At 52.6% G+C, this 24981-nt stretch overlaps 1 protein-coding gene across 2 annotated transcripts in view; it reads left to right on the forward strand.

Moving 5' to 3' along the window:
* Positions 1 to 288: 288 nt before the first annotated feature.
* The window catches only part of ADARB1 (adenosine deaminase RNA specific B1), a 37802-nt gene continuing 13109 nt past the window's right edge, over positions 289 to 24981 (forward strand). The window contains exons 1-8 of one of the 2 annotated variants that reach the window (XM_065876049.1): positions 289 to 355; positions 3848 to 4782; positions 8249 to 8363; positions 10334 to 10502; positions 11116 to 11293; position 12236; positions 12324 to 12492; positions 19865 to 20046. In XM_065876049.1, the coding sequence (XP_065732121.1) occupies positions 328 to 355; positions 3848 to 4782; positions 8249 to 8363; positions 10334 to 10502; positions 11116 to 11293; position 12236; positions 12324 to 12492; positions 19865 to 20046 (1777 nt within the window). In that variant the 5' untranslated portion in view covers positions 289 to 327. The remainder of the gene's footprint in view (positions 356 to 3847; positions 4783 to 8248; positions 8364 to 10333; positions 10503 to 11115; positions 11294 to 12235; positions 12237 to 12323; positions 12493 to 19864; positions 20047 to 24981) is intronic. The other variant, XM_065876051.1, reaches the window with a different exon arrangement.

Here is a 24981-nt window from a genome sequence, read left to right on the forward strand (position 1 = left end):
TCCTGACCCTTGGAATCCAGGCCGTCCTCCGCAGCGTGGCCCCAAATCTTCCCTGCCATGGTACCCGCCGCCGCCCCCCCCCCGCCCCCCGCACCCCGCAACAGCAGAGTCCTGGCCGGGATCCTTGGGGGGACGCTGGGAGTCCTGTACCATGCTGAAGAGGTGGGAGAATGTTCTGTCCAGAGGGCAGACCTAACCGTCCTTGTTCTGCGATGTTTTCCACAGAGGAGACTTCCGTCGTATGACTGGTACACTCAGTGTCATTTTCTTGCTCTTTCAGACAGGAACAGTCTCCGCCGGTCAAGAAACCCACACAAGTATTTTGCCATGGATGTAGAAGATGAAGAGAACATGAGTAAGACCTAGGCCTATCACATAGTATCAAGCGGCTAATTTTCTATTAAAAGCTTAGTGTTGTAAATTTATTGAATGGCACCAACTTGGGGGGGGGGTGATTCTTTTCCTTCGATACAGACTGTTAACGGTGGCATGTATTTAATTTTTATGTAATCTCTACAGTAGGTATCGGTGTCTGCTGTGGGCGTTTCCTTACAGCCGTTTGTCCGGATTTTCATTCCTTGCTGTCGTCCTGGGGTCCTGATGCACATGCCCGGAAGGGGGAGGCTTGCCTCCAGGTGCATGTGTCATAAAGCCGCATGGCTTCGTGCTCTGTCACTGCATGGTTCTCATGATCATGGTCCTATTTCCATCTGTGTAAATCTGAGATAACCTTTGAGATTGGTCATTTGGGGTGACGGTGCATAAAATCTTCCCTTCACATACGGTGGGTTGTCCGTGCGTTTTGAAGGAAGGGGACTCACATGAGTCTGTTGATCTTGTTTCCAAAGACTTTGATGGGCCTTTGGGCCGGCGTGGCCTGAAACTCCTTTCCACACTGCCCTCCGGGATGGAGGGGACGGAGGGGCAGAGAGCCTCAGCTTTCCCCCTCTCGACATTGTTCATAGATGTTCATAGATGAAGAGTTCAGTGAATACACTTCTCTGTTCTGTTCTGTCTTTAATCCCGGATAGCAGAGCATTTGCCTAAGGTTAAATGCTCCCACAGAAGTTGGGAGCTTTCGGTAGGGACATCACAACAGAGACATCAGTGTTCTGGTATGTGTGTAACGTGCATTGTTACTTGTCCATGTTGAGAGGTCCCGGGAAGAACCCACAGGCGTGAGTGACGAACGGTCACCAAGGATGAGGCTACAGTCCACCACTTTCCCTCGGCCTCACCCAGAGCCCACAGCCGAGGCCTCGGAGTTGGCTTGTCTGCACGCAGAAGCCAGGGGTTCTGCTCCACGAGTGTAGTGGGTGCCGTGGAGTTGCTGGGTCTTTGCTGGGTGACCCCGCAGTCGTGTGCCCTCAGGCTGGAGGCCATTTCTGGGATGCAAGTGTGAGAAGACGTGACCAGGCGTGGTTTCAGTCCACGTGGCAGCACCTCCTCCCGAGGCCTCTGGCTGCCCGTGGCGCTGCCCCCGGCACAGCTGCTCTCGGGGTCTTTGGAACCCAGCCTGTGTTCTCAGGGGTCAGCCCACTCCCCACTCCCGCTGTCACCCACGGCGCTGGTCAGCAGGTATGGGAGGAAATGTCACAGTGTGCGTAGGGATATAACTATCCCCAGACTGATCCGGTAGTCTCTGACCGAGGTAAAGAATCCTTCTGAATACATTTTCTGGAAAGATAAACTTGGTTCTAGTGCTGGAACTTTGAAATGCCAGTCCTGTATTTTCTATCATTTTGAAAGCGATGAAGAATTTTCATCATGGTTAATATTCACATTTATGAGGTAAAGTAGCATGATATGGAAAGCGAAAGCATCTATTTAAGAAGAGTTATGGTAGTGGGAGGTCTTTCTCCAATTTTAGTGTTTTATTTTCCTTTACATAGTAGCATTTTTAGTAAAGTAGAACATGAACCGTATTTCCATGCTTCTGGAGCAAATAAGAACTTAGAATCTATGTGAACTGTCTGATAGAAAGTGTATTTTTCTATAATCAATACGGATTATTTTTATTTTTTAAAAGAAAGCATTTGTGTGTTCCAGAGACTATAAACATTTGATTAAATGCATGTCAGGATATATTTATCACGATCTGACTTCTGTTCAGCGCTAACGTCAGAACTAAGCTGTCATGGAGTGGGTGATGTCCTTGCTTTGTTAATCTCAATTCTGTCCTGCCCCACCCTTTCTAACCTTTTGTTTCCCTTGAGCACCGAAAGGAGTAACCTATTGAGCTTTTGCTGGAGGATGTTATAAATGAAAATTTAGTGTCCATTCCGTCAGCTTTGTCAACTGGGAGAAGTGGTGTGTGTCAGGAGTACGTAGGAGGCGTGAAGTCTGTAGGGAAAGCGTGGCCACCTCCCAACCTCTGCCGCGGTGTGGTGGCAGTCTTCCCGGGGCCCGTCTCAGCTGAGTGGTGACAGCCCTGGGAATCTGAGAGCTTGAACTGTGGGGACTGGCAGCCGGTGACCCAGACTTGCTGCCGCGTTAAGCCCCTCCCATGGGTAGGGCCGATGAGCGCTTTCACTGTTTTTCTCAGTTTCCTTAGCATAGTCAGAATCTACTTTCACCTTATGTAGTAGAAACGGACCGAGGGCCACCGTATTGGGGTACTTGTAAACTGGCTTACAATTGTGAAAAATATTTCCGTTGCTTGAAAGACTTACGTGGATTCTCAAAAACTAGTGGTAGGTCTTCAAGTACATTCATGTCAACAGTATCGTGAAGCCCTGTGATAGTTACCCCTGAGCTTCCTGCGGCCAACAGCGTGTGCAAACTGACCAGGAAGACAAGGAGTTACTTCTTTTTCTCTTTTTAAAAAAGCTTTGTCTGATAAACTTAAAGGGGAGAGTGAATGCTTTTTTATTCCCCTTTTTGCAATTAAAATCATATTTATTTTGCCATGAACTTTTAGAGTTCTAAAATTATCTTTATTAATTGTGAAAATGAACTACCTTTAAATGGTAGGATAGCTAAATTATTCTGTAAATCCATCAAATATTTGTTTTTCTGAAAAAGACAAAGATGCCACCTTCAGTTGGGAAGTTAAGAGAGCTGTGGCCGTCTGCAGTGTCAGTCTTCCTGTCTTGCCTTGTATATTTTTTTCTATCATGGGATGTATTAAGGATTCAGAGGCAGATCAGTCCCCATACATAATGAGAAAATGTTAATACTAGAAGTGAAGCTATATCCTTCAAAATAATTTCTAAAAGGCCAGAATACTTTACATAAGCAGTTTTCTAAGATCCATGAATCAGAACCAAATAACTGCACATATTAATTGCATCTTTTAAGCCAGAAGGACTAAGTAACTTGTGAATGCGTGTTTTAAATAATGTCTTCTTTTCTGGGAAAGGCTGCAACTGAAAGCCCGACATGAGTATAGTATGAGAGTAGATGGCATTGAAAAGGAAGAAAATGCCAAAATAAAGTGTACGTTTGTCGATACTGATATTAGATTTATTAGCGTAAGGTCTTTCTGGGTTAGTTTATCCTCCCACATTTTGATAAACTTGAATAAAATTCCTCTAGATGCTTCGGAATATTCTCGTAGAAAAAGATGATTTAAAAATTCACCTTTTAATGCAAAAGCAGTCCGTGATACCAAATAGAAACAGGATTAGTTATTATTTCTCAGAACGTCAAATTACTCCAATTATTCCAGTTTAGGTGGATAGCTCTGTGGTTAAACGCACAGCTCCACACGTACGCAGCCAGGAACAAAATGTATAAGCACACATCACTTAACCAGTTACAAAGGGCGATAAAGGAATCTATAAATTTTGCATTTACAAGATCCTGCAACGAAGGCGTTGTAAGTTACTCTTTCTGGGCACCGCAGGTTCGAGCAGCACAGATGTTAAGGAAAACTGCGGTCTGGACGGTGCGCCCCCCAAGGACGGCAGCGCCCCGGGGCCTGGCGAGGGCGCCCCGCTCTCCAACGGGGGTGGCGGGGGCGCCGGCAGGAAGCGGGCCCTGGACGAGAGCAGCAATGGCCACTCCAAGTTCCGCCTGAAGAAGCGGAGGAGGGCGCCGGGGCCCGCGCTGCCCAAGAACGCGCTGATGCAGCTCAACGAGATCAAGCCTGGCCTGCAGTACACGCTGCTGTCGCAGACGGGCCCTGTGCACGCCCCCCTCTTCGTCATGTCCGTCGAGGTCAACGGGCAGGTCTTCGAGGGCTCCGGCCCCACGAAGAAGAAGGCCAAGCTGCACGCGGCCGAGAAGGCCTTGCGCTCCTTTGTCCAGTTTCCCAACGCCTCTGAGGCCCACCTGGCCATGGGCCGGAGCCTGTCCGCCAATGCAGACTTCACGTCCGACCAGGCCGACTTCCCCGACGCGCTCTTCAACGGCTTCGAGACCCCGGACAGGCCGGATGTGCCCTTCTACCTGGGCGCCAATGGCGACGACTCCTTCAGCTCGAGTGGGGACCTCAGCCTGGCTGCGTCTCCCGTGCCCGCCGGCCTGGCCCAGCCACCCCTCCCCGTGCCCCCGCCGTTCCCACCCCCGAGCGGGAAGAACCCCGTGATGATCTTGAACGAGCTGCGCCCGGGACTGAAGTACGACTTCCTCTCGGAGAGCGGGGAGAGCCACGCCAAAAACTTCGTCCTGTCTGTGGTCGTGGACGGGCAGTTCTTCGAGGGCTCGGGGAGGAGCAAAAAGCTCGCCAAGGCCCGGGCCGCGCAGTCCGCCCTGGCTACTGTCTTTAACTTGCGCCTGGACCAGACCCCGTCCCGCCAGCCTGTCCCCAGCGAGGGCCTCCAGCTGCACTCGCCACAGGTGAGGAAAGCTGCCCGAGCGCGGCTGTGTGTTGCTCACGCTTTTAGACGGGGTGCGGTTGCCGTGGTCACTGGTGTCTTCTCGTCGCTCTGTCCTCAGCACGGGGAGGCCCTGGTAAGTCCGGCTGCCGGGCGGCCTTCCCGTGACTGTGCCGGTTGTGTGGCCGCTGCGAAGCCCAGCCAGGGCCGTCAGGTGCAGTGTGGTCAGTGCCGCCCACGGCGGGTGGGCCGAGGTGCCCTCCCTGTGCCGCCTGCCCCTGTGGCGACCACAGCCCACGGCGGCCCGTCGCGGAGGGACGGGAGGGGAGGGGAGGGCCGGAGCCCTGGCATCTTGCCCCAGCTCAGTGGGGTCCCTCCTCCGTGTCTCACCTGGGACCCAGGTACAGGACAGGTGAGGCTGGCGGGTCAGCAGCTGAAACCCAAGTCTGGGTCAAGTACCAGCACCTCACGGATGCTGTCCAGGCAGAGGCCGAGCTGCAGCGGTGGCAAGCACACGTCAGAAGGGCCGGGGCGTCGGGGCCTCTGCCAGCGCTCCAGAGCCCGCCGGGTGCCTGGGGGTCTCGGCACCTGGAGTTCCCCAAGGGGTCCCTGTGGCTCCCCTGCTCAGCCGGAGGTGGGCACCCCTCCTAGTTTGGTCTTGGACAGGGCGAGAAGGGGGAATATCAGGGTGAAATTTCAGTGTGAAGAGAGGGGACATTTCAGGGTGGGCTCTGAGGAGTAGGAAGGAGGAAATGATGTTCAGTTGTCATCAACACCCTAGAACTCTTCGGTTATTTATTACTTCTTTTCCTGGAAATCCAAAATTATTCCGGTCTATTGTAAAAATGTTTCTTTCAGGGAGAAAGTTTGACCCTCTTCTCTATTTCTTTCTGTCAAAATATTATTCACTTTGAAGATAAAATAAACACTGATCTGAGGAGAAAAAAATGAAGGACTCCGAATTGACAGGACAGCCCACATTCGCTCAGGAAGCTCGGCTTCCGTCTTGCCTTTCTGTGACCTCTGTGCAACTGTCACCCGGGAGGACCAGAAGTTCTCGGTTTTAAAAAAAGGAAGTTTATTTTCTCGCTTAAAGCAACCAAATACAGCATCAGTATAAAGTAACATATTCAAAGGATTTCGCTGATTTTTTCTGCTCTTTGAGCCAAGTAACCGCTTCCCGTGTATTAACTTCTCGTTAATATTATTCATAAGAACCGTTAGTCCATTTATCGTTTTACACATGGGCGGCACTAGTTCCCGAGGGATTTTTTATTTTCAGGTTTACTGTTCGTTAGAGCATTTCAGCCTGAGCCACAGTGGCCCTGTCTTCCCTTACCATTGGCAGTCATGTGAAGAGACTGGACTCGTCAAATGCCGTGACCCCCGGTGCTTGGTTCTGCGTGGGTGACACCCCGGGGGGGGGGGGGCGGGGAGGCGGGCGGAGGTCTGCGTGTGCGTGGGTGTGTGTGTGTGCGCTGGCAGCCTGCCTCTACCCTGGCTGTTATGTCAGTGGGGAGCAGTGACCAGAGCCCCTGGCTGGTGGAGCCTTGCCCGGGAGGGGCCGTCTCCACCCTGCCCAGGTGGCCTCTGTGGCCCAGGCCAGTCAGGTCTGGGAAGGTGGAGCCGTCTCTCCCCCCGCCCGAGCCCTCCCCGCTCACAGGGCCCCCAGGGTGGTTGCCAGCCCCCGAGCGGTACCTCAGGAAGTAGTCGTGTCCTCGTCGCAGGACCTATGCCGGCCTCCAGAGGGTCAGTCCTTACTCTTTCCCCTGGGAATTTCCAGACGTATGGTCTAGAGGGGGTGAAACGTCCTGCTGTCTTGCGAGTGGAATCCTTGAAGGGCGTGGGTTGGCCATCCCTGGTCTCAGGACTTTTTGCCTCCATGGCGTTCACGGTGGCATCGGAGGGTTTAAAATCAGACAGCGTTGCCCACATGGTGTGTGCAGGGCGGTCTGTCAGTAAACTTGGTGGACGTGGCTGGACCGAGCTGTCCCGCGGGGCCCAGCCTCGAGCTGACTTTGAGCGCATGTACCTTTTGTTATTATATCTGCCCCAAATCTAGAGGGAGATTGCTTCACGCCCAGTCCCTTCAGGGGACGGGAGGGCGGGCCTGAGCAGAGGCTGTCGGTGCAAGTGCCCGACTCCACGCTTTCCTGCTTTTCTCTGAGTTCGGAGCCCCGCCTCACCCTGCGTGGAGCGGCCTCTGTTCCCTCTGCCTTCCCCTTCCCTCCTGCTGTTCTCTTCCCACCGGAGGGCATCGTCCCATCGTGTGATTGCACGTCCTGACTTTCTGTCCGTGGCCTCGCTGCCTCTCCTGCCTGCACACCTCCGCCCTCTGTGCCTCTGTCTAGGGTGCAGAGTGGGGCCCCGTCCCTGCTCTTCTGGCCACACTCTGTGCCCTTGGCCTTGAGCACCGCCTTCTGGGGCTTGTTGCTGGTGCAGTGGCAGGTGAAAGCATCCTGATGACGCTTCTTCCCAGAGAAGCCACCGTTTAGGACAGGTGGCTTTTCTGTTCATTTGGGAGCATTTTATTGAGGGCCCCGCTGGGGACTCCAGACCAGTGTGAGCTGGTGGGACGTGGGTCCCGCGGGCTCCTGGCACACACCTCCCATCAGGCATCGTTTCCCAAAACACCGAGGGTCCGTTCTATCCAAGATGAATCATAAGCTGTGAAAGTAGGACCGTGTCCAAAATCTCACCGATGTGTTCGCTTCTGAGAAGCACTCCCTTCGGTCCAGTGGCTCCCTGGCCTGGAATTGCACCACGAGAAGTCTTCTAAAATCACATTACACTTGCCCTGTACAAGTGTAGCCTCTGGTGCATTCTGGTGTCACTCGATCTAAGTGACAAATGCCCTTACGGGCTCTAAGCGGTGCTGGTTTCTGAGTGACTGGGCCACGGTAATTATTTTTAGATGTTGAAATCACTGAGACACACATGGACTGGGTGCCTTTGGGAGGGAGGTACTGTGAACTTAGTGATCCTGCAATGTGACCGCCCTTCAGACCTCCCCTTTCTCTTCCCACGTGTCCCCCGTGGGGCCTCGCCAGCCCTGAGCTGACTGGGCCGCACCTCCTGTGATCTCACTTCTTCCCAAAGCCCTGCCACTCGGGGGCTGTGGCTGCGGTACTCGGAGCCGCAGAGGGTGGGAGGGGGGTGACCAGGCAGGTGCTCTCACCTCTGGACCTGGGTCCCTCCCCCGGGGCAGGGCTGTTGTGAGGAGGCCTCACCTGCTCAGGTGCTGGCTCCCATGCAGTCGGGCTCCAGACTGTCCTTCTGCAGAGACCCTCGCACGCCCCTTGGGCGTCTGTTTCCAAGGAACGTCTGGGAGGAAAAAATGCGCTCGCGTGCATACACTCACGCACACGCACACACACACACACACACACGCGCGCACACTTGTTTGCCAGGCTTACCTTTGTGGTTCCAGAGGAGAGGCCCCGGAACGTGGCCCCAAGGGGAGCACTAAACCCCTGCTTGGTCCGCAGGTCTTAGCTGATGCCGTGGCGCGCCTGGTTCTGGAGAAGTTTGGGGACCTGACGGACAACTTCGCCGCCCCCCACGCACGCAGGAAAGTGCTTGCTGGAATCGTCATGACGACAGGTAACCATGTTGGCGGTGTGTCCACCTGCCTGCTTTCACGCTTAATAAAGGTGAAATGCTTTCAGTCTAGAAAAATCTCTGTGACACCAGCAGGAGGTCACTTTTTCATTCTCCTTCAGAATGTTTACCATGTGCAAATAGAGGAACTGCGCTTATATTTTTCCCCTACAGGTTCATCTTTTTAACCTAAGGTTTTCATCTGGAGAAAGAGTCCTGTATTAATATTTGATCCCTGTAATCTTATGTGAATGGCCTTGATCGACCCTGGAAACCTGCAGTTCTTACTTCACTTGGAAGTAGGACTTAATCCGATTTATCCGTTAATGTTAACGCTGCCACATAAATTTCTGTGTGACTTTTACGGGGGAGAGAGGAAGTCCTAGCAAGAGTAGAAAATCTGGGGGGGGGGGGTAAAGCACACTTTGGGGTAGCAGAAGAAGCCCTATTAAATTTGTGTCTAAGTTCCCAGCAGCGAAGGGAACCCTCCCTGAGTTCTCGTGCCACATCCCAGGAGTGAGCCCGCCGAGCAGCGTCTCTGTGGATCCCTCCTGGGAACAGGAAAGCACGGCCTCGGCCAGTGCCTGCATCTTTGGGTGGCCGGAGGACCCTCTGCTCCTTGGGGCTGAGTCTGGGGCTGTCCCTTTCTTCTCGGAGCATCTGCTCAGCCCAGCTGGCCAAGCCTGGCCTGCCGTGTGTAGGAAGCCAGCCAGAGGCCAGAGAGGGGGGCGGCGGGGGGTGGTTATCTGTCTACACCCGGCGGGCAGGGGCAACCCCAGTTCCCATGGGGCGACTGCCCGTCCCTTTCTCCTGAGGCGTGGTTCACCTCTGATCATGGACAGGACCCGATTCTGTGATCCTCGGCACTGACCACGCTCCGTGCCCTAGAGGACAGGATCGCATTTTCTTGCTGTGTCTTTACCTTGGCACGGCTGAGAGCTGTCTGACGGGTAGGATGGATGCTCTGAGCAGTAACTTGGGTTTCAGTGTTTGTTCTGCTGTGAGCTGCCTGTGTTTTGTCCCTCTGCTCCCTCCGTCTCCTTGCTGTCGTCCTGTACGCACGTCAGGGTGAACGCGTATGCTGCTGGATAACGTCGTTTCCTAAGCAGGGCGCTGCCCTTCCCGGTGACGGGAGTGAGCGAGCCTGTGGTTTTTCATCCAGGTGTTTTAACCGCCTCAGAAGGGGCATGTTACCTCGTGGGGGCATTTTGCCCCATAGCGTGTGTTGCACTTGGGACCGTCCGCTCGAAGCCACGGTTGACGCCTGAAGGCAGCACCACACTGCGTGTGGCATGTGGTCCTGACGTCAGGAGACCTGGTTCAAATCCCCAGGCCGACTTTGATGGCCCTGTGCCTCAGTCCCCTCGTCTGCAAACGGAGACAATGGTTGGATGGGCCTCGGAGGACATGGGAGGGAAGTGAGGTACCTTCCCCGACAGGCCACGCGCAGGGCCTGCGCCCGTCGTACGTGGTCTGTCTGTCGACACCTGCACGTCAGAGTGGTGGCTCCCGAGGTTGCCCAGTGCTGAGGGCTGCACTCACTCCCCATGCAGTTAAACGGTGCCAGGCCGCCAGACAGCCCCCTGCATGACTCCTGGGCCCCCGGGGTGAGTGTCGGGCAGTCCTCCCAGCCTCTGCGGTGCTTTGATGTTACTCCCAGGATTCATCACCAGGCCAGTCTGTCTGCCTCTACACAGTGCTCCTCCGTGTCCACTGGGGAGCGTTCAAGAAAAGACTAGTGTGTTCCAGGTGAAGTAACTTTCCAAGTAGAATCTTTACACGCAAGAGTGGGGAGGGTTACCCTCCCAGAATGTGCAAAGCAAGGCTCGGGGGGCCCGTTAGCAGCGCCCAGGTGAGGGTCAGTGGCAGGGTGTGAAAATGCGCTGACGTCTCCCAGGTCAGTCCCTGGGAATGCGGGTCCAGCCCGGGCGTGTCTAGGAATAGCGAGGAACGATTTCTCTTCTGTTTTTCAGGTACAGATGTGAAGGATGCCAAGGTGATCAGTGTTTCCACAGGAACAAAGTGTATTAACGGCGAGTACATGAGTGATCGCGGCCTTGCGCTGAACGACTGCCACGCGGAAATCATATCTCGAAGATCCTTGCTTAGATTTCTTTACACACAACTTGAGCTTTACTTAAAGTAAGTTTAGCAAGTAAATAAGTAAAGGAAGCTGGTTTTTTTTTTTTTTTCATCGTCCTCTCATCAGAATGTATTGCAAAACTTTCCACTGCTTCTGTAAGCTCTGAAAAATTCTCAACCTAGTAACTTTCTGGGTAACAGTGAGGTTGGATCCCATTTCCCCGTGAAGCTGAATTATAACACACACACTTGCCTGTACATACACGCCACACGTGTAGTCAGAGGGGCCATGTCTGTGTTTCAGATCCCGAGCTTTCATTTTATGCAGAAGTAAGTGTTGGGGAGGGGGGCAGTGCTGCCCCAGTCACTGTGCCCGGAACCGCTGACCGTGGACCTGACTGCTTCTCGCCACAGGCCACATCTGACACGCTTTCTTTCTGTTCTGAGGTCATGAATGACGAGGAGAGGTTACTTGCGTATTGATGGCATGTCCCATTGGTGAGCAGACGGGAACTGTGCTAATTATGATTAACATGTAAAATAAGTACCCCAGTCCAAGCCTACCATACCCCGTTGAAAACACTGGCCTTTGCAAATCATCGTAAGCTATGACAGACTAAATTTTGATTGTATTCAGCTTTCAAGTTTATCTTTGCAACTTGTTTCCTTTCAGTAGCAAAGACGATCAAAAAAGATCCATCTTTGAGAAGTCCGAGCGGGGAGGATTTAAGCTGAAGGAGAAGGTCCGGTTCCATCTGTACATCAGCACCTCCCCCTGTGGAGATGCCAGGATCTTCTCGCCACACGAGCCCGTCCTGGAAGGTATGGCACCAGGCTCGTCCACGGCCACAGTGTCTCAAGAAAATTCATGACTGTGCTAGAACAGAGAAAAGGATAAACCTACATTAATATCCTTTCTTCTTTAAAAATTTCAACCTTGGATGTGGACCTGGTAGGAATATATAAAAACATGAGGTTTTTCTTCTCAGTAAGTTGAAATTTTAATGAATGAAAATGTGGATTCTAATGAGAAATTAGAATAGAGTGAGGATATTAGATCAAAACTGTTTTCAGTTTTTAAATTTGGGTAGTACCTGTCTCTCAATTGGAAGTGTACGTCACCATCCGTGTTTCTGGGGAGTCGTAGTTTAATGAGCGTGTAATCGAATTAGAAAAGCAGGTGCAGGATGGTGGCCACCACGTGCCCTCCATCCTCCCTCGTTCTCACGTTTGTTAGTGCTCTCGTTTCACAGGAGTTTGTACCCACATCCCTTCACAAGCTTAAGCATTATTTATTCCAAATAGAACGTTTGATTATTTTTCCTGATTATAAAAGCAACATATACCCACTGTAGAAAGTTGCTAAATATTTTTAAAACATAAAAAAGAAAATTTAAATCACTCCATATTCATATAACCTGGAGATAATCACTCTGGATGTGTGTGAATGCTTCCTATGCATTTATTTCTGCATCATTATAGATTTATTTTTGAAAATTTAAATACACAGCAAAGAAATGTAGCAAATACCCAAATATCCATCACCTAGAATTAGCAAATGTTAGCATTTTGTCCTGTCTGCTTCAGCTCGTTTCTAATGATAGAAATGAATCATTTTGATTAAAATGGAAGCCCTCTTTTCTCCCAACCACTAAGGAGACCACCTTCTTGAATTTGGTTTGTAGTATACCCTCCTGTCAAATTTTATGTACTTACATTGTACACACATATCTTACGTGTATATAGCAAAAACATACGCACACATAAGTGTAAAGTGTATTTTGAATCGATAGGGTGTTGTTAGATGTGCTTTTCGGTGAGTTAAGTATATGGTCAACTACCGGTGGACCCTCTCAAGAGGATCTTACGTTTCTGTCTTAGAACCAGCAGACAGACATCCGAATCGTAAAGCCCGAGGACAGCTGCGGACGAAAATAGAGTCTGGTGAGGGGACGATCCCAGTCCGCTCGAATGCCAGCATCCAGACGTGGGACGGGGTGCTGCAAGGGGAGCGGCTGCTCACCATGTCCTGCAGTGACAAGATGGCGCGGTAAGCACCCCCCAACCCCGCCGAGTACCTGGGGTGCATGCTGCCATTTCCAGAAACACCGGTGCTTCGCCCCCATTTCCTACCTCATGTGTTCCACAGATTCTCTGAAGGACTAAGGTTCTGAACAGGTGCTTCGGGGGTCACCTTGAGGGGATAAAGGTGGGGTCTCTGTGGGCAGAGGCTCTTGAGCCCTGGGAGGCATCACTACAAAGGCACTGTGGATTAAAATCATGGGCAATTGATATTTGAACTCAACCTCCAGCCCCCTCCCCTCCCAGGAGATCGGGGGTCAGGACTGAAAGTTCCCACCTTCTATAATCACGTAGTTGGCTCCACAGACAACCAGCCCCCATCCTTAGGTGGGTGACAGAATTCAGCTCATTAACATAAGACACCTTTATGGCTCTAATCACTCAGGAAATTCCAAGGGTTTGGGAGCTATGAGCCAGGAACCCCAGAAGAAGACCAAATACATATAAGAAAAATATACTTTTGGTCATCTGAGTGGCCAAGTATACTCTTCTGATGAATAACAATATCACAATTACTGCAGCTTCATAGTAAGTCTTGAGGTCAGATAGTCTCAGCTCTCCAACTTTGTTCTCCAGTGTTGTATTGGCTGTTCTGGGTCTTTTACTCCTTCATATAAACTTTAGAATCAGTTTGTCAACATCCACAAAATACTGTGCTGGGATTTTGATTGGGTTTGTGTTGAATCTGTAGATCAGGTTGGGAAGAACTGACATCTTGACAATATTGATTCTTCCTATCCATGAACATGGAATATCTCTCCATTTACTTAGTTCTTTGATTCTTTCGTCAGTTTTATAGTTTTCCTCATATAGGTCTTGAATATGTTTTGTTAGATTTGTACCTAAATATTTGATTTTGGGAGGTGTCAATGTAAATGGTATTGTGTTTCTAATTTCAAGTCCTACATGTTCATTGTCGGTCACAAATGATTTTTGACCCAGGTTCAAAGCCAATTCAGTAGAGAAAGAACAGTCTTTTTAACAAATGGTGCTGGGACAATTGGACATCCCTATGGAGAAACAAAAGAAATGAACCTGATATTTTGCACCGTATACTAACATTAACTGAAGATGTGTCACACACCTAAATGTGTACAAGTTCTAGAAGAAAACAGGAGAAGATCCTGGCAACTGGGATAGGCAGTTTCCTAGACCCGATACCAAAAGCACTCTCCATGAAAGGAAAAAGGGATAAGTTGGACCTCATCAAATGAAAAATCACTTCTTTGAAAGACACTGTTAAAAGAATGAGAGAGTCACCGACTGAAAGAAAATATTTACAAATCATATATCTGATAAAGGGCCTGTATCCACAATATATAAAGACCCTCTAAACCCAACAAGGGGGGAAAAACAATTTTTAAAATGGGCAGAATATTTTATGGACACTTCAGCAAAAAAGATGTCAAATTAGCACACAAGAAGACCCTCCACATCGTTAATCACGGGGAGTGCAGGAGGGCTGTGAAGGCACGTGCTTGGCTGTAAGGCTAGACCCCTGCCCGGCGCGGCGGGGACCCCAGGAGCTGGAGCGCCATCCTCCCAGGCTGGGGACCGATGCTGCAGCGACTCTGAGGAGAGCTTGGCAGCCGTGTGCTCACAGCAGCTTCCCTGTACAAGTCAAAAGCTGGAAGCAGCCAGAACTGCTGTCAGTCTATAAACAGGGGTAAACAGGGGGTGTGTCTGTGCCACGGGGCACTGCTCAGGCAAGGGACAGAATAAACAGTGACGTACAGTCAGTGCAACATGGGCACATCACAAAATAGCTATGCAGAGTACGGGAAACCAGAGGAGTGCTTCCTGTGTGATTCCCTGTCTGTAAATGTCTAGAAAGTGCAAACTACCTCACGGTGACAGAAAAGCAGATCAGTGGTTGCCCAGGGATCGGGGCCAGAGCAGGAGGGGCAGGAGGAAGGCCTCGAGCAAGGTGTGAGGAGACTCGGGGGTGTGTAAACATCAGGACTCCCCAGACCCTGTGCTTTAACCACGTGTGGGGTGCTGTGTGTCAGCTGCCCCTCAGCAGCTCACAGAAGTTAGGAAATGGTTGTAAGTAAGTGACAGAAAGCCCCACAGCTACTGAGTCAGAAAGAGAACAGTAGAGCAAATCCAAATAAGTAGAAAAAAGAAAACGATAAAGACCAGAAATTATTATTAGACGCAACAGAGATGAGCAGCGAGGAGCACCGAGACCAAGTGCTGCTTCTTTGAAAAAGGTCATGAAATCGGCAGAACTTGGGCAAGTCTGACCGAGATAGAAGGCCCAGCCAAGCCAGATTAGGGGAGGAAAAGCGGGTGGTCAGGGATTCAGCAGGAACGGAAATGTGCTCAGGTAGTTACAGTGAGAATTACGGACACTGAGTCACCAATATCTTTTTAAACTGAGATGAAATAAAAACTTTTTAGAAAAGTGTACATTTGTAAAATTGACTCAAGCATAGGTAGAAAATTTGAATGGAATTCTAGCCATTAATTAAACCAGTCACTCCCTACTCCCAAGAAATAGATAAATTGAAGCAAGTCAAAGAGGTGGCTGTGGAGAAAGAGGATGCAGGTCTCCCAGGAGGCTTTTCTGTGAGAGGCTCTGCATTTGGGGGGCGGGGGGGGGGCAGCAATCCCTGTTTATATAATCATTTCTACAGATTAGGAAAGTAGGGAAAGAACCGCAGCTCATCTTGTGGGCTGCCTACCACCTGTATCCCAAACCAGACCAGGAAGGAAAACAAAGTGACAAGCCATCCTCAATTATAAAAACATTCACATTTACACTGAATCCAATCGTACTTTTTTTTTTTTTTTTGCTGTACGCGGGCCTCTCACCGTTGTGGCCTCTCCCGTTGCGGAGCACAGGCTCCAGACGCACAGGCTCAGCGGCCATGGCTCACGGGCCCAGCCACTACGCGGCATGTGGGATCTTCCTGGACCAGGGCACGAACCCGTGTCCCCTGCATCGGCAGGCGGACTCTCTACCACTGCGCCACCAGGGAAGCCCCAATCGTACTTTTAATAGCTTGATCGGTTTTTTCCAAATCTATAACTTCAATCAAAACCTCGTTTTTCATAGCACTTGACACTCACGTGGAAAAGTAACCACGTCAAGCTGAGTGGTAAAGGCAGCAGGGAGGTGTCATAGAGCACAGACCTGGAGAGGGACATCCGGGTACATGGTGCCCCAGTTGTGAGCAGGTTCGCCTACACTGAGGAGGAAACATAACTGGATAGAAGTTTATTGATCTCTCATGGAAATCAAGTTTGGGAACAGGTCACCCGGAGTTGCTGTGGTCGGCTGGTCACCCAGAGGCCAGGTTCCGTCCTCCTGCACCGCCACTGTGTCGCCTGTCCTCAGGGTCTCCCCGGTGCCCAGAGCCGGCCAAATCCCCAGCAGCAGGAGGGCCAGACGGGCAGGCCTCCAGCGGCTCGGGCTGGCAGGGCAGCTGCGTTTCACCACCGAGGACCTGGTGTGCGGCTGCATCTCCTTGCGGAGGAGCCTGGGTTAGCTGCCGTCTGGAGGGGGATGGAGGCCCTGTTGCTCAGAAGGGAAGGGACGCGGGGCTGCAGCTGCGGTCTGTGCCACGTGGGGGACTCGTGGACGAGGTGACCCAGCCGGCGGCCATCGTGAGCCAGGGCCGTGTGCGCAGAGGCACCTGCCGACAGAGGGAGACCCGGGGCTACACCGAGGTGCCCGGCACTGCTGGCGGGCCTCCACCTCAGCAGGCTTCTTTGGCAGGGCACAGAAAGCCCAAATGAGAAAGAAAACCATGCACCAGTTTGACCATATTGAAATTTTAAAACTTATTTACCAAAACCCCCATAGATATATAGGAAAGAAAAGCCACACGCTGGGAAAAGAGATCTGACTCACATAACCAGCAAAAGGTTTGTAAAGATAATTCCCACAGCTCAGCAAGTCAGAGGCATGGACTGGAAGGGCCTTTGCTGGGGGGCTGTGAACGCTCCATCTTCCTGAAGTGGGGCTCCACCCATGCACACAAAAGTCAAAACTCTGGGACGCAAACCCTTAAGGTCTGTGCCTTTCACCGTGTACAATGGTCGTCATCTTGAATAAGCAGATGCAAGGCAGGAGGAAGGGGACAGCGTGGGGACAAGTGCCCTGTCCTGCCCCCTTCCCAACCCTGTGGCTCCACCACCCAGGGCTAGCGCTTGGCCTGTGAAGCTGCCCCTGCTCAGACACGGGGGCTGGGATTGGGGGTCAGGTTCCTACACACCCCTGACCTGACTGCAAATCGAGGGTCCCAGATCGACCATCCGTGGGTTCAGTAGATCGCTAGGAAGACTCACCGATCAGCCAGATGGAAGGGGTACGTGGGAGGAGGGGCCCACCCCTCAGCCTGGGGAGCTTCCAGCCCTGTCCTCAGGGGTCTCTATGCAGACGGATTGAATCCTTGGTCCTTGGTGATTAACTCAACCCCAGCCCCTCTCCCCTCCCGGAACCACCCTCTAATCTTGTGGTTGGTTCCCCTGGCCACCAGCCCCTTCCTTCCTTGTCACCTGGTCAGCATGAATCCGGCATGGTTGAAAGTGGCTAGTCGCTTGGTATCACACCAGCAAATGGCCGGATGGCGCCACGAGGCGGCCAGCTCCTCACAAGCCCCTCCCGTCCCTGCCGTGGGGGAGTGAAGAGTCCCCTGGGCCGTTCCGTCCCTACGGAAGGCCCACAGCAGGTACGGGGAGGGCTGACCTGGGTCTTAAGAGAGAGGCAGGGCCACCTCCCACAGATGGTTCCAGATGGGGACAAGGGCAGTGGGCCGGCTTTGGAGGGAGGCCACGGTGGGCTGGGGTGGGGGAGGTGAGCCCTGCTGCCGGGGTCCATTTGGAGGGCAGTCCTGGGAGCAGCGTGGGGCGCGGGGTGGGAGGGGCTTGCGGGGGGCTCCCCGTCTCTGGGTGAGTTCTGTCGGCTGGGCCGGGCGTGGGAGGGAGGGAGGGAGGGAGGGAGTTCTCGGCACTGCTGGGCCCGGAGGTGGGGGGAGCAGAGACCACCTGCCGGAGGGCAGCATCTTGACTGTTCAGAGCGCTGGGAGTCCGCCACCTTCACTGTGTGGGCGCAGACTCAGAGGTGGGCCAGGAGGGCGAAGGGGGTTTTTGGCTGTGCCCCCCCGGGATCGGGGGGAAGGCTGTGGGTTGGCACAGGGGAGCTGCGCCAGGGACGTGACAGCACGATCACACTCTGAAGCCCGTCCTCCGAGAAGTGACAGAGCAGGAGGGACGCCTGTGTGCTGGGGCGCCAGCACCGCAGCCCCTGTGAGGCGGGGTCGTGGGGTGGGGCCAGTTTCCAGCCTTCACAGAGGGCTGCCCTGGGGCCGGGGGCCGCCGCGCACACACCCTATGCGTGCACATCCTCGCTGTTCCCTGGAAGGCGCCCTGGCAGGAGACGCAGCGGAGTGGCTGGTGTGCCAGACCATTGCCCACCAGGGCCTCCGCGGAGCAATTGTGCCTAGAGTTCGCGAAGCGTGTGTTCAGAGCTAACGGCTTGTAATGAGTATAGGTTTCTGCAGGATCGCTGCTTTCAAGTTTGCCCCAGGGGTCTGAATGCAGCTTAGTACGGCCTAAACCCACAGAGAAGCTTCTGATTTCCATGAGAAAGGGTGCCCTGTGGTTTTCGTAAGCACCGAATGTTTCTTGCTTTTCCTCGCTAGATGGGAAGACGTGTGTTTTAATTTCCTCTGTAGAGGGTGGGAGGGATGGGATGTAGCAATTTGAGGATTTGCCCATTCAGCACGTATTGGTCTTTGTATGCCAGGCGTGTAGGTTAAGTGCTGGGGTATTTCCAGTGAACTAAACAGCCCAGCCCCCTCCACGTGGAGTGTATGTAGGGGAGGGCGGGTAGTGGCGCACGGTAAGTGCTGCAGGAGGTTGGGGGGGCGGGGGGGGGGGCCCCAGGTGGGCTCTGGTGGCGGCTGAGGGAGGACCGCCGCGAGAGGGGCTGTCTGCAGAGACCGAGGTGGGGGCACTGCGGCCGCGCAGCCCAGCACGGGGTGGGGGGGGGGGCGGAGGTACCAGGCCAGACGGGCTGGCGGGCACCGGAAAGGTGGTGCTTCCTGGGGAGAAGATGGGGTGGGTGGGAGGGCTTGCGCTGAGGAGTGGCCTGGCCTGGGTTTCCACAGGGTCACGCGCGACTGTCCGGGAGGGGCCCCGGGGGTGGGGGCGTGTTTGCTGGGCTCCCCGTGGGAGGGGGCGGCGACCCGGGTCCAGCAGAGGCCGTGGCGGCGGCCCCTGATCCGTTCCGAGAGGAGGTCCCGCAAGTTTGCTGGCCGTGGGCCGGTGACAGGGGTTTGGCCTGAGCCACGGAGCACGGGCTGGGCCGCCCCGGAGTCTGGGCCGCCCGCCCTGCTTACTGGCGCCGCGGTGCCGCTGGAGAGAGTGGAGCCGGGCAGGGCCGGGCCTCGCCTTCACGCCCCCAGTCCTCGCAGGGTCTGCCGGCCCCCAGGCCCCGGCCCTGTCCCCACGTACTGCTGACACGTGCTGTGCGGGGGCAGCTCCCCTGCGGCCTCCTAGCCGCGGTCTGGGGTGCGGACCCGGTGGGGCCTGTGCTGGGCTCCCCGCCTGCGCTGGAAGAGCCCCCGCTGCCCCTCCCCCAGGACCGGCCGGCCTCCCCACCGCTTGGCCGCGTCCCCGCCGGGGCCCTCCCTGAAGTCGGCACCACCTTCTTCCTCGGGGCCTCTGCCTTCCCTCAGGTTGATTCCCCTCAGCTTTTAATTCTTGGTTCACACGTTTGCCTCGTTGCCGCTTGCGCCCGTAGGACGGCCCGCTGGCTCCAGGGGCGCGTGGGCGTGGGCTCCCAAGGCCCGGAGAGCGGCCCCGCTGCCGTGTGTAGGGATCGGGCAGCGGCGTGTCTGGTGGCGTCGAGCGCGAAGCCCTGGAGGGTCGGTGGTGTGACGGGGTGGGGGCCCCTCACACACGCCAGCCAAACGCAGGGTCAGGGCGGTCGGCCCCGCTGCCGGGGAGCAGGAAGGAATCCGTTCCCGGTCTCCGGGGGCTCCTCTACAGCTACCTCCATATTTATTAGAAGTAATAAAATAAAGATTTATTTTTCCTTTTGATTTTTCTCACCGGAAACGTGGCTCGTTGGTACCTTTTCCGAGCTAAATCATCTTCAGTAAATGTGTCATCGTGGGAAACATAAAGGCAAAGATCGTGCCTGCAGAAGAGAATTTCTAAGCAGGTTTTTTAAAATTTCAAACTGCGAAGTGGGCTATTTTTAACCGCTGCCCTCTTGCAGTTGGCTGACGCTGGCACAGGGTGAGCGGTGCCGCGTAAGCACACCGCCGTGGAGGGCGCGGGCCGTGGGGGGAGCCGCACTGAGGAGCCTGTCCCTCTGCCTTCAGGTGGAACGTGGTGGGCATCCAGGGGTCCCTGCTCAGCGTCTTTGTGGAGCCGATCTACTTCTCCAGCGTCATCCTGGGCAGCCTCTACCACGGGGACCACCTCTCCAGGGCCATGTACCAGCGCATCTCCAACATAGAGGACCTGCCCGCCCTGTACACCCTCAACAAGCCTCTGCTCAGCGGCAAGTATCTCCGGGGCGGCCTCCTTCCTCTGTCCCACGCACCTGATTTTGCAGCCTCTGAGTCTTAGGAGGGAAGCACCAGAGGGAGGCTGCCCTGAGGCTATGGGGGAGCCCGGGCCAGAGCGGAAGGCGATGGGTCATTTGAGTGAGTCCCTCGAGGTTACTCTCTCTAGCTGATTGAAAACCTTGCCGTTTATGGGGAAACTAGAGCCCAGGCTCGGCACCTGTGTGCTTTTCTTTCACCCGTACTGGTGTGTTCAAGTCCTGTGTCAGTAGCAGAGGCTCACAGATGTCGTGAGGATCCCGCAGGCAGCGGCCGCCCGAGATGAAGCTGGGCCGGGCCCCGCGGGTTACGTCAACACAGTGATGAGCCCTGCAGGCGGCCTGCTCGCAGAGGTTGGCGATGGGGTGTGTGTGCCCGTGACGAGCAGTGGTGTCTCTCAGTGGGGACTTGCCCCTACCCAGCGTGCCCTGTGCTACCGGTTGTTTGTTGTTTCTCTTTTAGAATGTCAGTGGCTAACAGTAAAGTGAACAAGAGCTTTTGAATTCAAGGGTCCTAACTGCTCAGGTCACCTTTATTTAAAAGGACACAGTTAAGGTATTTTTATCCTTTTGGAAATATCGCTTTACCTACTTTTTTAAGCTAGAACTAAAACCGTAACCCTGAACTAGAATGCCTCTTGGTGTGCGTGTGTTTTGCCGTGGTCTGTGGTCTTGCTACTAGCCCATCTCTAACTAAGCAAAGCAACGTGGAACTTTATTTGAAAGCGTATCTCTTAGAGCACATGAATTACACAGGAACGAGAAAAACAAACGTTGTTTTGGATCAAATTTTACAGCTAACTTTAACCGTTGTCTTTTAAGAAAAAAAAGACAGACTGATAGAATTTGGTGGTTGAAATTGTAGCATCCACACCCATTGAACTTCCACTGGTAGATACGACTTAAGTGTGCTTTGGTGTGTGTTGGTGTGTAAACTTCTCACGAGTCAGAAAATAATTTTCCCTGCTTAGTCTGTGTTCTACATTTGAGGAGAGAGTGCTTTGTTTCATTACAGCCGTCAATCGTCTCTTACGTTCATAGCCACCGAAAACATCGTGTGTGAAACACGCGGCATGCGGGAGGCGCTGAGCAGTCGTAGCTGACTAGTGCCCTGTTGCGTGGTGCTTACTAAGCGGTGTTGCTCCACCACTGCGACCTAAAAAGACAGGACCATTAGCTAAAGGACTATTCCAAGGTGTTGAAAGGATAGCTCACCTGTGAAAGTCAAATGTGTTTTACCACATCATAGGTATATGAAGTGCATCTGTATCTGTGAAAACGTGGAAAAATAGTGTTTCAGTTGGCGCTGCACCACATATATTTGTTAAAAACGTGAAATTATAAATAAGGAAAGAATCTGCTCTTCCTTCTTCCTCCCCGGTATCATCTCTGACCCCAAAGCCTGGGGCCCACAGGTACCACTGCGGGTGTCGTCACAGACGAAAGGATTCAAACAGCAGAAGTCTGGAGGTGGGGGTGTGTGTGTCAGTGTCTTAAGGTCTTGGGAGGTCACACTCCTTTGAAATGGGCCCCACAGCAAAGCCCTCAAAACTTTCTCACAGCGGATCCCACAGTTAATAAGTGCCCAGGACGGGAGCACCCAGCACATGTGGGTTGTCCCATTCTGGTCCTCTGGCTGTGCACACGTGGTGCGCATCTGTGTGTTTAACAGTTCGCGTCGTGTTTGTCGTTCCTCTTTCACTTCACGGTTTATCGCAGATCATTCCCACGTTGAAAAGAGAACGATATGTGACAGCAGCGAGAGAACCATAGTGTTGGAAGGGAGCAAGGAAAACGGACCTGAACGCCGTGCAGAGAGAGGCTGACGTAACTAAACAAGGTTTCCTGGAAACCAGAGCAACTCTAGGTGGACTTATTTAAAGACTTAGCAGTGAGCTGTTCTTGAAGATGCTGTCGAGGTTAAAATGAGAATTTTATTTTAATTTCAGCATAAACAGCATGCGTTTACTTTCGGAAAGAATTTCCTGGTCGTGAGCCTTTGCCTTGGACGCTCACGTGATGCTCTTCCCGGGCCTCCTGAGCTCTCTCGTTTATCCTTTTCAGATTAGTTTCAAATCCAGCACCTGCACGTTTCAGAACAGTTCTGCCTTCTCTACTGGACCCCTGAGTCTGAGCTTCTCGACTGGCCCAGTTTGCTGTCCATGTGCACTGGGAGAACTCAAGAAGAAAGACCAAGGTGCTGGACTGGCCCAGTGCCCCAGCTCCAGGGGCCGTGGTCACAGCCAGGCTGCCCGGGGTCACGGGGTGAGACCCCCCCCCCCCCAGTGCTGGTTTTACTGCCAGCGATGTCACAAAACAGGAGCACCCAGAGGAAGAGGCCAAGACGGGGAAGCAAGTGTGTGAGCTCACCTCCCCATGAGCTCCACAAAGATACCTCCACACGGAGCACTCCTCACTGAACACTAGCTGCAAACTGGCAGGAGGATGGCTGTACAACCAAGGCTGCAAGAAGGAGACACATGTAATTGGGTGGGACGGGAAGCAGAGCGGCGGGTCGCGGCCTGTGCCCCCGAGAGGAGACTCAGAGGAAAAGGGAGATCGCAGGGCTGACACCAGCCCTGGGGAGTGAGTCGTGAGAGCCACAGACAGGGCATCCTAGTCCTGGGGTCCTGCATGTAGGAGACAAGCCTTTTGTTCCTCGGAGAGCCGCTGGGACAGATGGAAGGGCTGGAGAAGCCTGGACTCCCCGCTGTTAAGGAGCACGGGTGCTGGCTGACCCCATGTAGGGAGGGGAGAGGTCTGCCTTAGTGATGCTTCTGTTCTGCTCTCCCCAGCCTGAGTGGAGCGACCACCCTGGCCCTGCCCACCCCACCCCACACCTCGGCACTGGACCTAGGGCAGCCAGGACCTGGGAAAAGACTTGATCTGAGGATGCAGAGGTGACCCAGAGGCCTGGGGTGTGGTCTGGGTGGGGTGATGTCAGCCACTGTTGGTGCTTACTCAGGTGGCCACCTGAATTCCCATGACCGCCTCGGCACATGTCGCAGCCCAAGCTGAGTGAACACCCCGACCCTGCCTACTCCACTCCACAGCACAGCACTAGACAGGGGAAAAGATGTGACCATGGGCTGCATCTGAGCAGAGCTGCAGACGCCTACACAGGCAGCGCATCAGACCTCTGTAAGCACACAAGCCCCTTTGGCTTCAGCACTCCCCTCCCTTGGGGCAAAGTACTCAGTGCAGGAGATGGAAAAACACACACTTCAAGGGCACAGAGCCAACTCGAGCCCAACCCTCAGGGCTTCCGCTCCAGCAGCTTGGTTGCTGACCTCACCCCTGACAGGGTGGCGATGGCCACTGAGCAGAGAGGAAGTCCTACCTCATACCCTGCCCCGCACATGCTCTAGCCCCTCCATCTCCAGCCACATCCCCTCCCAAGGTGACAGTGGCCAGCATACCCTGAGGAAAGATGTGACTGGTGTCCACATCAAATCCAGCCCTCACAGCAAAGACACTGGGCAAACAGTCTGCATAGCGATGCCCCCACGTGGGATCATCCCTTGAGGACCACCATGGGTAACTGCTTCAGGTAAATGCATAGAGACAGGGAAAGTTAAATAAAATGCAAAGGCAGAGGAACTACTCTCCATTGGAAAAAAGAGAAAACTCCAGAAAAAATAATGTAACAGAAATAAGCAATTTACCAAAGAATTCAAAACATTGGTGAGAAAATTCCTGAGTTAGGGAAGAGGATTGCTCTACACACAGATCTTCTCAATAAGGAACTAGAAAATATCACAAAGACCCAGGCAAAAATAGACAATTCAATATCTGAGATTAAACAGCATTCTAGAGGCCACAAGTAATAGACTAAATGCCACAGAAGAACACATAAGTGATCTGGAAGATAGAATAATGGAAATCACCCAATCAGAACAGTAGACAGAAAGACAAATGAAAACAAAACAAAACTAAAAAACGAGGAACATACGAGATCTCTGGGATAACATCAAACATGCCAGCACTCGCATTTTAGGGTTTCTAGAAGGAGGAGAGCGAGAGAAGGGTATCGAAATTATGGCTGAAACTTCCTAAACCTAAGGAAGGAAACAGATATCCAGGTACAGGAAGTACAGAGGGTCCCAAACAAAATGAACCCAATCAGACCCACACCAAGATATATAATTAAAATGGCAAAAGTTCAAGATAATGAATTCTAAAGGCAGCAAGAGAAAAACAAGGAGTCAGTTACATGGGAACCCTGATAGGTCTGTCAGCTGATTTCTCTGCAGAAACTTTGCAGGCCAGAAGGGAGGGGCGTGATATATTCAAAGTGCTGAAACCTGGGATACTCTAACCAAAAAGGTTATCATTTAGAATAGAAGAAGAGATAAAGGATTTCTTAGACAAGCCAAAACTAAAAGAATTTGACAATACTAAACTTACCCTAAAAGAAATGTTGAAGGGTCTTCTCTAAATGGAAAAGAAGTAAGAATATGTAGGAAAGAGAAGATCCCAATAGGAAAGGCAAATATATAGTAAGGATTGAAGATCACTTAAATAATCCAGTATGTAATTAAAAGACAAATGTAAAAGCAGCTGTGACTACAATATACAGTAAAGGGATAAACATGAAGATGTAAAATATATCAAAAATACAAAATGTGGGGGAGGAGAGTAAAAAATGTAGCTCTTTTAGAATGCATTTGAACTTAAGTAACTCAGTTTAAATCAAGTAGTTATGATCATGGGTCAACATATAGGAACCCCGAGGTAACCACAAATCTAAAACCTACAATAGGTACACGAAAACCAAAAAGAAGGGAACCCAAGCATACTACTAAAGAAAATCATCAAACCACACAAGGGAAATGAAAAGAAGAAATGAACAGAGAAGAACTACAAAAACAACTGGAAAACAAGTAATAAGAT

This window comes from Phocoena phocoena, chromosome 4 (genome assembly GCF_963924675.1).
Source record: "Phocoena phocoena chromosome 4, mPhoPho1.1, whole genome shotgun sequence".
In the NCBI taxonomy this organism is placed as follows: Eukaryota; Metazoa; Chordata; class Mammalia; order Artiodactyla; family Phocoenidae; genus Phocoena; species Phocoena phocoena.